Source organism: Nothoprocta perdicaria, unplaced genomic scaffold (genome assembly GCF_003342845.1).
Source record: "Nothoprocta perdicaria isolate Ctin4 unplaced genomic scaffold, notPer1 scaffold_371, whole genome shotgun sequence".
Taxonomy (NCBI): Eukaryota; Metazoa; Chordata; class Aves; order Tinamiformes; family Tinamidae; genus Nothoprocta; species Nothoprocta perdicaria.
In genome coordinates, this window is record NW_020455612.1 from 394,138 (window position 1) to 406,427 (window position 12,290).

The window sequence follows — 12,290 nt, forward strand, 5'->3', positions numbered from 1 at the left end:
TATTGCAGCAGAGTGACAGGCGGGCATTTTAGAAGGCTAGAAATGAGGGCTAATTAGGACTTCCAACCCCGCACTGTGTTTATTCCACTGGCTCCTTCCCTACCAGGGGAAGCCCAGTTATCCGCAGCAGTGGGAAGCTGCCTCCACCGCCACTGTGTGTCACCCCTGGGGCGTCCTGCTCATCCACATTACTCCCAGCCTTACGTGGTCGAGGCCGTTGATGCCTGGAGCCCAATCTCCCACGGCCCAGGTCGAGGCCGTTGATGCCTGGAGCCCAATCTCCCTGACTCAGGCTACTGCTGCACATGGATCTGCGCTGCAGAGCTGGGACAGCAGCGTGGGACTGACGCTCACGGTCCAGCCGGGAAGGGCGAATAATGGACTCGACAGATCCAAACCAGCTCTTCCCATTTACTGCCCCTAAGCCCGCCGTAGGCACAGATGCATGATGTATTGACTTTGGCAACACGTGCACACTGCCAGCCTGCCAATGCAGTTATTGAAATGGAGAAAAAAAAAAGAAACAACTAAGTATGGAGAGACTGAAAACATTTGGAAAAAGAAAAAAAAGGAAGAATCCCCTACGCACTCTCTCTAACCCTGAGCCTTTGCCTCTGGCTAAAGCCCACTTTCTTTTTAGAGGATCCAAAACATTTGTTTTAACTTTTTTTCATTGCATTCCTCTACCTTGTTGTACTTCTGGTTTCCAGCCGAGCCTGGAAGGGAGAGAACAGAATTATACAAGGAAGTCTGTTGCTCTATTTTTCTGGCTTGATTAGAAGCAGAAGGTGCAATAAATCTTACAAGGGAGTTTGTTCTCATTTAGTCTCTCATGTATCTAAAATTACCTCACCGGAGAAACAGTGAGGAAAATGCAATACCAAGTGGAGAACACTAGGAGGAAAAAAATATATTAAAAAAGAGAGAAGGAACAGAATGGTGAAGCTGTCCCCTGCCTTGGATTTTGCATGTGCAAAGAAAGCAATTCAGTCCTGCTGACAGCTTATTTATTTCGCACAAATTGAGGCACTGACACCACCAAAGCTCCAGAAGGAGAGCTTATCCTGCCCCATCTCACCTCTGAACTGCCCGAGGTTTAGCTGCCAGCGCTGCATTAAGCGCCGTAATGAAAGGCGAATAGAGAAACAAGCATGAGTTGCCCACGGAGCAAAGGGTGCTGCGCATGTTGGCTGCCCTCGTCTGCAACAGCAACAGTCAATCCCACTCGCTGCTGGAGATGGCAAATTCGGAATGCTCGGTATCAAAAATATCCGAGCTGTAATATTCCGATGAGGACCACGGAAGCCTGCCCTTTCACTCAACACATGGTTTTCTAGGTTTTTTGAACCAGCATTTTTTTGATGAACAGGTCGATACGGACGGTGGCTACTGCACAGATTTAGCCTAGGTCTCACATTGAACCCCTCCTGTCTAACACTCTGTAAAAAGCAAATTGAATATCTTTGTTATATTAGAAAAGTTCTCTGGCTGCTTCTATGTTCAGACCTTGTTTTAAAGACACAGGTCCATCTTCTTTAACTGTTTCACTGTGAGATAGCCAAGTGCACTGTAACGAACCCAAGTGCGCACTACAGTCACAGATGGGAGAAAGCAGAGAGATGGCATGAGATGTACAGTGGGCTTTGCATTTGGTTTAGGTACTAGTTTTTATTCTTTCTGTGCTTTACAGAATCAAAGCTGCCTGTTCCAGATGATGAATCTTCAAGCTGCTTCTAGCCCCAGACAGCACAGGAGATAATAGCATTTCCAAAGGCATTTAGGTAGTTGAGCCATAAATGTAGAAGAAGGCAGAGAGAGGAGCTGCAGATAAATGGCTACACCCCCCACTCAGCCGCTCAGGGCACATTTCCAAGCTCAGAATCCCACACTGGGTTGCAGGGTTCCCCTGCCCTTGGCCAGTCCCTGCGCTGGAGAAGGGCAACATAAAACAGCCACCCCTAAAGGGAGAAATCTGGCTACAAGCTCCCTTGTCTATGCACAGCATCATTAGGGGGGCTCTGTAAGTGTGGCTTTAGAAGGGTGTGCTGCTTCACAGTGATATGTGCAGGCTTTCCATTAAGCCGGCACAGCTTTCATAAAATGCCGCCTATCAGTGTATTATATAAAGCGTACATGAATTTGTTTGGGCTGGCCAGCAGCAAGACTGTGGAAACGATTAAGGAACAGGAGCCCTTTATGGAAAGCCAATGCCTTTTTAGCATTAACCCGGGCAGAAAGGATCCTTAATACCCAATTGCATATTCCCAGCTTCAGTTAGACCAAGACCAGTTCTGAGAGAAACTGTCTGAGCTACTAATAACAGTTTCTGCTGCTGCTAAGGTGACTCTTTCCACTCTTTCTTATTTCAGTCCAAGTGGCCAGCCAGCCAGGCCAGCATCACTTGGCACCGGGCTGTCACACGTGGCCTCAGGATGGCCAACGCTGGTGTGAATCTAGGCAAGGCCATGTTTCCCAAGGGCAACGAGGGCAACTGGAGGAAAAGAATGCAAGGTATTTGCAAAAGCAGGGGTTCCTCTTTTCCTTCTGGTGCACTGTGACAAGGTATCCCCACCAGGCTGAACACAGGGGATCTAATCCAGCTGGGATCTAATCCCCCCTGAACACAGGGGATCTAATCTAATGCAGAACTGTGGCCGAGGCAGGAGAGAGGGACACTGAAGAGGCTTCCCTGGCCACTGAGGTGGTGGGTGCTGGAAGACCTGCCTTGTTCAGAACTGAACTCCTCTCTCTCACATGCACAATAGCAATGTTGATATGGCACTTGGGTGGCGATGAAGGTTAGTATCAGTGTCTCTAGCATTATTGCATGTAAGGGCCTATGCATTTGGCAACAAACATCATCTAAAGCCTGTGCTAAGCACTTTCATATCTGCAGTCACACTGGTACGGAAGACTTGAAAGTCTGAATGTGGTTGCAGATAAATACAGAGAACAGAGGGCTACATTATTGAATTAAGTATGAAAGCTAATAATAGTCAGCACAGTTGCCCCACATTATTTAATTTAACACTAAATTCAATTTGTGTTACTCTGTTCTTTGTCTGTGTCCATTGTAAACACGCTGCAGGTTTTTTTGTTGACAGTGCAAGACATGTTCACTCAAGTTATCAGCAGAGAAGCTGAAGGCTCTGGTATATGAACAAAGAATGGTTGGGCTTGAGGCTCAGGGGATGGATGGAAAGTACAGGGACACATTAGTTGCCCTGAAAATAAATGTCAGGAGAACCTATTAGCAGCATTTACGTTGTAATAGGGATCTGTAGGTTTTCAGGACCAAAGCTCTGCATGTGGCTTAGGACTGGTGACGAGTCAGATAGGTCTCCATGCTTTAATCAACCTCCATTTGTATTTCACGCTCAGGAAAGCTACATCTGGTGTGGATCAGAGATGCAGGGCAAGCAATGATGAGAGCAGCCAATTTGACCGCCACCCCACCCCATGCTCTTCAGAGCAGGGCTGGGTATACTGTTACCAACAGGATGCTTTCATTTTCCCCATTACAGTTAAAGGAAAAAGACTGGAGCATAAATCTTTGGCATGACCAGCTAATATTGGATCTCTAGAACCACATCACACATAAAAAGTTATGGTTACAGATGCAACCTTCCTAACATTTTGTCTGGTATGAGCTCCCCAGACTGGAACCAGGTTTACATCAAAACTTTGGACCTGAACTGCAGAAAACTGGGGGAATCTCCCAAGCTGCTTGTTCCACATGTCTGTAGCAGCCTGTGTTACACATCCACCTTGTCCTGTGCCAGTATTTCACCCACTGCAGGTATTTCCCTCTGCCTTTGAGAACTGTGGTATCACAGTCACTGAAGCCCCCAGTTGTTGCAAGTTCAGATGAAACCATCTGTTAGCGAGAAAAGAGGAAACATTTGCTAAACCAAAATATGTTTTCCAACTTAGAATCTGCAGGCAAGACACGTGACTCAGGCCTCTTGCCGGGGCTGGGGTGGAAGCAGGATCAAAGCGGGGCTGGCGCATGCAAAGACACATATACCTCCTGCGGCGCGTGGCGAGCAGGCCGTGCAGAGCAGCTAATCCCGGCGTGTGGGCAACAAGAAGTGGGCACAGGGCAAGGAAGGGAGCCCGCACCGCGTGTGTTTGACTGCAGCCACCGGGATGCCAAAGACAGCTCCCAGGAACCAGAAACAGATTGAGGAAGTAACACAAACATCATCCCGAGCARGGAAGAACAGCAGAGTAGCAGAAGCCGACAGATGGCTGCTGCTCCCTGCGTTCCCCGTGTCTTGTTGTTCCCACTTTGTTGCCATAGAAGCTGGTATCTGGGACTCATAACATGATGTTCTGGTGGTGAAAGTGGGTGGAGAAAATGCAGCCTCTACATTCTTAATAATCTCCCCCACGCTGCCCGTTCTGGCAGCTTGGCTTCTCACTCCTCTCTGCTCCCTGCACATGCCTTGGCAGACCGTGCATGGCCAAGGAGTTGCCCGCCCTGCCAGAGGAGGATGCAGAGCCCTTTCTGCCCCAGTTCTGCTCTGCTCTGTCAGCAGCCCCACTCCCTTTCTGCCCTGAGGTTCAAAGCTTGAATGATGTCCCTTCTCCTCATCACAAAGGGGAGAGGTCACAGCCTTAAATGCCCATACAGGCAACATAACTGCAGCCACAGACAGATACCATCCRGTGCAGGTCAGGAGGCTGCTTAATGCATGAGCAGGGTGAATTACAGAACTGGCTGCGCCAGCATGTCTGATCAGAAAAGGTGACTACTGCCCTTCAAGGTGGCATGAGGGGCTGCTCTTGTCCCCTTCCTCATGTAGCCCCTGCCACCTTCTCCCCCTGCAGGAGGAGCAGTGTTTGCATAGCCACAGAGTGAGGTAGGTCAGGAAACTGATCTGGTTTAAAAGCAACCTAGTCAAAAAAAAAAAAAAAAAAAAAAAAAAAAAAAAAAAAAAAAAAGGTTTCTTTTCAGGTTAATCACTTCTTGAGATAGAAATTCCTAGTGCCACAGTTTCTAATTTTGAGAGCAGGATGAGTGCAGCTCTTCATCCTACAGAAGCAGATTAAATGAGAATTTCATTTTTCCAAGGAGTTTTTAAAAATGTCCCCATCTTTTGTACCCCACAATGTCACTAACAGTTCTTCAGGACTTTCTACATGCATTGCTAACCAAAAACAAGAGCAGACATTCACTTAGAAACATTGACACAAGGAAAGCACCTTAAAAAGAAATACACTAAGCAGACACAGATGTATCCTTCTGGGTGGCACTGGGTGGCACCGACATAAATTTACAGCATCTAATTCCACCTGGGAACCCAAAAATATATACAGTGACCCTGCGCAACCTTATGTAGGTGTTCTGCTAGGCAAGAGGCATGTGCCAATATGCACCTAGAAGTGACAGGGACTTGCATGCACCCACATGCACATTGCTGGGYGCCCTTATCTCCCAAACCCGTGCAGCTGCACGTACGAGCGTGAGGAAGGAAAGTTGCACGACCCAGCAAAGCAGCCTCACATCTGGGCAGCAGGTTTCACAGTTAGCTCCAAGGGGAGGCTGTCCTCAAAGCAAACTACTTTATTCCTGAATAGCAGGTCTCCTTATCCGTCTGTGCGTGGACGAGGCAACTCCACAAGAAAATATATAGCATCAAAATCAGGTAGAAGAGTATGCTAAGGGTTGTCCCAAAACAACTCAAGAGCATCCAGGGCCACCTCTCCTTTGCACAAAATGCATTGCTCTTCAATTATTGTTGCTAGTTTTCTTCAGAAACACTTGCCTATACTGTAACACCCCTCAAGAATAGCTAACTTGCTGCTTGGAGAGCTAGCGTAAGCCAGAACTACTGCATTTCTCACTTAGTGATAGTGGTCTAATAAAACTTCTCTTTCATTCAGATATAACAAGGCGAACAGACATGGTACAATCATATAGAGTAGAAGAGTATCATACAGGCTACTCATACCACAAAATATGCTTTGGGGAAGTCATAGAAATAGGATATGAAGACACGTGGCAGATACTAGTGGCGGTAAAATTGTCAAGGGATCAGGGTGAATGCAGACTAACGAGAAAATGAATGTAGGAGCTGGACAGCTATGGCCATATCACGTAATGTGGGACTCTGCAACACACCAGCCAGGGCAAGGCCAGAACAGGTCTGAGCTCTTCATCTCCCACCCAAGAAAACCCAAAGTCAGGAGGAACCATGACAAGAAGTGGAGARAAATGGCTGGGCTTGTACGGTCAAGGCTGGCATAAACAACAGGGTGAGTAATTGAGCCAGGACTATTAGCATTCAAGCATTAGGTAGCCCATCCTCTTCGTCTGATGGCACACCCTGCCTCCTTGTGAGAAGAAAGTGCATCCTACTCCTTTGAAATAGTCACAGTGCGGGGAAACCACATAATAGCATTAAGTCTCAAAAGCAGAACCACCAGATCCATGTACTTACATCCCCACATGGCTGTATGTCAACCTGTCATCCATCCCCTGCTCAGCCATCCCCAAAGCCCTGTTCCTTGGCCCTGGCCCAGCTGAGGGGGTTCCCACTGGCGGAATTGACTCCTTCTTCATATTCAGGGCTTATAACGTTGCTCACCCAACTCCCTGCCCTGAAGAACACAGCTCCCATTTCCTCCCCAGCCTCCAGAGAGTGGTACCGGCCAACCCCTCTTCACAGCAGGGTCAGAGCTTTCCACCATTCCACCTTTCCATGTCAAGGAACCTCAATCAGGGAGCCCTTTCAAAGACCTTTAATGAAACAGCCCGATTGCTACAGCGAGTAACAACCTAGGCCTGTAACCCAACACAAGGGGCTCTGGGTGCTACCTGCTGAGTATGAGAGCCATGGGAACTGAGCAGCATGTGGGAGAGGGTCAAGGGGAAAAGCTGAGCTCATTGCATCCCAACCAGACAACACTGGGCAGGAAACAGATGTGCAACAAACTACAGAGGGGTACAGCAGYAGCAGGCCAAACCCTGCAGCAAGTGGGAGAAGCTGGGACACGCAGCTGACTTGCAGTCTAAGAGCAAGGCATCTAACCTGAGATTTGGCTTTTTGCTGTCCTGGTGTCTAGACACTATCATTTTAAAAATGGAGAAAACAATTCAGTCTTCCTTGGAAGCAAAGGTGGGTTTGGGTTGGTAGTAGTTCTTGCACCAAACCCTGGACTATCTTTCATTAGTGTAATTGAACTTTTATAGCTGCTGTGGCAGTTTCTGTTAAAAAAATGAAAGTGGTACCTACTGTGTATCTAATATCCCGGTGTTGATCTCCCACAGTTAGAAAAACTGGGATAATACCCATTTTGGCTTAATCCGTCCCAGTTTAACAGCTTTTTCTTTTTCAGCCCAGTCCTGCAACGCTTCTGCTAGACTACTCATCGTGACTTTTTTCTTAAGTAGTCCAGACTGTCCTGACCCAATTAAGGTTCACGCACAGCCTTGAGCCTTGTCTTCTTTGCCAGCCCATCCATCACTACAAAATTATACCGTTGTTATTACAGGAACAAGGGGCCTGACAGGCAGCTCCCACTGACTGCAGTAGAAGCGCTGTGTGCTTTTCTCCTCTGAAAGCCTGACTGGTTACTGTGAGACCAAAATATGCCTCTAACTTTAACCCTTCAGAGCTAGTATCTGTCTGTTAGCCCCATTGCATCAATACAGCACTTAATAATGTTTGATACAGAGTGTTTCAGGGAGTATTAGTGCTAACTTCTTCCTGCCCTCTAGCATTTTGCTGAGGGTGTCTATCCACGCTCAAATCCTGCTCTCTAGTGAAGCGCTCACTTTCCAAAAGATCACTTGTCTCTGTGTATAAATTCAGTATTAGCACAGATAGAAGAGGGACTTTGTGAAATCAGCAATCTTTTACTCAACAGTATTGCCAACCACCATTCTTTTATCATGCCTTATGTGAGCTTTTCCTCAAATCCACTGGTATTAAAGAAGTTGCTTCAGAATTTCAGTGTGGAGGAAGCACTCCTGACTTTCCACCAAGTTTCTGGTCCTCTTGGCAGTAAAGGCTTGAAAACATGRCTCAGATGTACATTAAAGTTTCAGAAAAGAGCAGAAAAAGAAGTCAGCACTGGTCTTTATTTCATCTCATGATTTTTGTGGCCTGGCACATGATTTTAAATGCTTGGGAGCATGGATAGCAGTCAGCCCCCATAAAGGGCATAACAAATCTCTATGTTAAGGCTGCCAACAGAAGAAGGCCAAGTAGGGTCAAATGCAGTAGTGACAGGAACTGACTTAAAATATATCAAGTTCAATGTAAAATATATTAAGTTCAAGCTTCAAGCCAACTACCAAACAGCAAAATCTGTCCATCACCATTGACCTATATTAGATCTGACAAGTCAACTTAGGGCTAAAGGTTTTATATCTCATTTTTAATCTCTTAAACTAGCCCTCTGTACCTGCCATTCTCACCTCTCTTAAATATTTTGTACTTCTGTACTTGTATAATCACCAAGCTCTTTGTAACTGAGGTTGAAGTACATCTTGTAAGGGAGATGGCAGGATTCATTCCCCATGCACAGAAATGCATCTGTCTCTGAAGTTATTAAAATCCATTGCAAGTTGTTATTAAACAGTTAAATGACAGGAAAGGAAATGCTGATACCTTAAGCAGAGCATAATTCTCTCCGCTGGAATTTGGCAAGGACACAGGGACTAAGGTCCTTGCAGAAAGCACAAGCTGCTCTTCAACAACCACAAGCATGTAGGGACTGAAGTGGTCCATTGCTTCTGCAAAGCATCACAAAAGTAGCACAGCACCCCCTAACTGTAATGGCTGTGCACTAATCCGAAGGGGAAAGAAAACAGATGGAACTATCTACACCACCCCTCACCATCCCTGGTGCTCCTTTTGCCATGTCTCCCCCAGCACCAAGCAGAGTGGGTCTCAGTTTCTCTTTGCCCACACAAGCATGMAGGACCAGTCACACAAAGCAGCACTGCAAGATGGCCTAAACCCTACCTGAGCATGAAAGCAGAACAAATCTGATTTGTGTCCCGCCTGTCCTACAGCCTCATCTTCTCTTCCAGTTAATCCTTCCAGATGCTTTTCAAAACCTATTTTCACAAAGATCTACAACCAAACGTTTCGTGGATAGCAGCCAAAGGGTTCTGCTCTCTCCTCATCACTCCTAGCCAGCAAATTCCCAGGCAAATAGTCTTGTATCCTTGCTTCCAAGCAGGGAAGCACTACAGCCTGCATCTCTCTGGTTTAGCACACAGTACTATCTAAAGAAGAGATAAAGTTATCTCTATATATCTCAATAAAGTCCCTGTCTAAAGGAGTACTGGTTTGCCACTGAAAATAATCCTTAGTAGAAAAAAATTATCTGTTCTCAAACTGACTTTCTTGTATACACTAGTCAGTCTTCTAATCTTTTCCTATGTTTTTCCCTAATGATAGCTTGGAAGTCTGAAACCTCTCTGACACCTGACCTCTCATTTCTTCCCAAAAGGTCACCCTGGCATACTTGGGTTTGTTTCTGTTGATCCTGAGCATGTTGATCCTGAGGTTTGTTTCTGTTGATCCTGAGCATGCTAACAGCAAAGCAAAAAATATATGCAATTCTCTCACTGCTTCTTCCTCAGCTCCAGGATTTAAATTGTACCAATCGAGCTTACAACCTTCTTCATAAACGTATAACAATTGGGTCTTTCATTTCAGGATCCCACACCACTGGGCAGCAGGACACACTATTCAGCAAATAACAGTTTTTATAAAGGGAAAGGAACTTCATTTTCTCTCCCACTGCTCCTCCGAACAGCAGAGATAAGTAGGTTGGAACTGTGAACCATCCCACAAACAAAACTTGAGACAATGTCCTCTTTTCTCATGTCCAAAAARACTCTCAAAATACAAACAAACAAACAAGACCAAAAACTATGGGACTTTCTGTAATAAATTTTGCTGTCCTAGCCTAATTTCAGCTGCAGTAATTACATTCCTCACTCTAAAACCCACCTTACTGATGAATACATGGTCTGTGCCTGGCTTCCCCACACTGATTTTRGGTGCTCCTGTAAGCAGCTGTAAAAGGTTCTCCACCAAGTTAGCTCTATTTTAGCACTGAACTGAATTTACCTGCCTGTATCTTGCACTGGCAAAGGGTTAACAGTCCATTAAGTCCATTATTTTTGTTATTTCAATTCAATTGCCGTTAAGGGCTCTATATGTTAAAATATACCGTAAATTACTATTGACTCACAATGAAATCAAAAGACCCGTTTTCCCAAATAACCAAATAAAAACGCATACATTACATGTCGTTTTAATGATACATGTCTCTTCACCATGCARTGGAAAGGACTGCTGCATTATATAGTCCATCCCTCAGCCAGTGCAATTCCACCCTGTTCTTCATCAGCCATGCTCACCAGCAAATGAAAGACCTGATTGTATGGCCCTCCCCATACAAAGCTGACATTGCTGCTAGAAGCTCTTTTGCTCCGAGTAGCCTGACTTTGCTAAGTGTTAGTTAATTCGGGCTGGAACATAATGCCACCAGAAACTGGAAAAGGCATGTATTTATTTTTCCCCTTTCTAAACTGAAAGTCTTTCTGTATGCCAAACTTTCAACTGCTTCTCTCATTTTCTGACTGTTATGCAAGATTGTCCTGCCCCTTCCTTCAATCAAGACTGATCATTTTGAATTCAAAACCTTCTGATCTAACTGCAGTTACCTTTTGTCTGGGCTACTATATTTTCGTATGATATCAGATAAAAGGGGTGAAAAGGGGTCGGGAGGAGGAGGAAAACAGGAGAGAAAGATAGCAGAAAGGGATGTGAAAAGATTAGCTAGGTGCCCCCTACACCTCTTACCCCTACCTGCTTCACCACCACGGCCATCACCCACAGCCCTGCACCCATTCTCAACCCCGCTATAAGGGAACTGTATGGGAATCAAGGAGGGGCAGATGGGACGTTCCCAGTTCCTCTCTAAAGGCCCTRGAGCAATCTCTATTTTCATGGACTTCAGGAGAATTTCCAAGCCTGGAAGGAGGCAATGCTAAGTCTAGTTCCCTCCAATTTGTTGGTCTAGATCCCTAACAACCTGCTACTCCCTTCCCCAGGGCAAGGGGAAAGGAGACAGCATCACAACGTATGACTGGAAATCTCTGCCCACATTCACACAACCTGAGAGCCCTAATCCAGCTCTTTCCMCCCACTCCATGCTATTCATACAAGGGTCATGCATCACCAAAGCAATTTTCTGATTGTTCATTCATTGTGAGTAATTAAGCAATGACTCCACTTCCCGGGAGCAATGACTCCACAGCTCCAGGTCCTCTAGTCCTCTCCCTTGGGCAAGTTTTCATTTTCAGTCCTACCAGTAGAGAAGAGGACACACGTTCTGTTCCTTCACAACCAGAGTGAGAATAAAGAGGCATTTACCGTCCTGCCCAGAGCTCTCCAGGTATTCCGTCAGGTCACAGCCGAAAGCGCTCGCGGCTCCCTTCCTCTTGAGTTTCTGCTTGGCTCCCTTGTTCTTCATGAGTTTAGTCCCAAAAGAGGTTAGTCCCCCTCCTGCCTTGCCCCCCTCCCCCCCTCGCCTCACACCGGGCGACAAAAAGCTGGCTTTTCTCCTCAGACCACCTCCCGTGTCCCGCTCCCAGGGAGTAACATCGGGGGTCCCGTACAGCGTCCGGACGGAGAAATAAACATTAATCCCCACCAGATGTTGGGCTGCTCCTGCGGCAGAGGAARATCAGGGCGAGTAGAGGTTCCCCAGCCGTCAGCAGCAGAGATCATAGCCCAAGCCCGGAAGGGTTCTCATCAGAGGGAAGTGGGTGGTGGACGAGCGCCCGCATCGGAGTTGGCAAGTTGGGGGCAAGCGATGGTGGAGGGTGCCTTTCCCTCAGAGCTATCCCAGGACCCTCCACAGCCACCGTCTCAGTTTTGTCAGCAGTTCTGTTGCTGTGTCCAGGAGAAAACTTCCCAGTTTGGTCTTCCTTCTCTCGGCTTGCAGAGGAGACTGGAAGTTCAAAAGGACTAATGAAAAGTGACCGGGGAAGAGGCTGCACAAGGCTCCTCTTTGGCTCCCCCCCTTTCCCTCCTCCTGCCTTCAGACAGTTAGAGGAATGAAAAGCCAGCTTCCTGTCCTGACTCGGTCTCTCTCTCTCTCCTTTCCCCCGTTTTAAAAAATCCTAGGATTATCCAGCTAAAAAAAAAAAACTGAAAGGAAGTTAGCTGAAAAGGGGGGTGGAGGACACTTTTTTGGCAGTTAAGTGCGTGTGTGCGTGTATATAAGATGTTGAGTGAAGGTGGAGAGAGGAG

The 12,290-nt window shown here is 46.5% G+C and overlaps 1 protein-coding gene across 1 annotated transcript in view; it reads right to left on the reverse strand.

Moving 5' to 3' along the window:
• Positions 1 to 12,004, reverse strand: part of ARHGAP31 (Rho GTPase activating protein 31) — a 59,703-nt gene extending 47,699 nt beyond the window's left edge. The window contains exon 1 of the mRNA XM_026044553.1: positions 11,409 to 12,004. Coding sequence (XP_025900338.1) covers positions 11,409 to 11,508 — 100 coding nt within the window. The 5' untranslated portion in view covers positions 11,509 to 12,004. The remainder of the gene's footprint in view (positions 1 to 11,408) is intronic.
• Between the last annotated feature and the right edge of the window lie 286 nt (positions 12,005 to 12,290).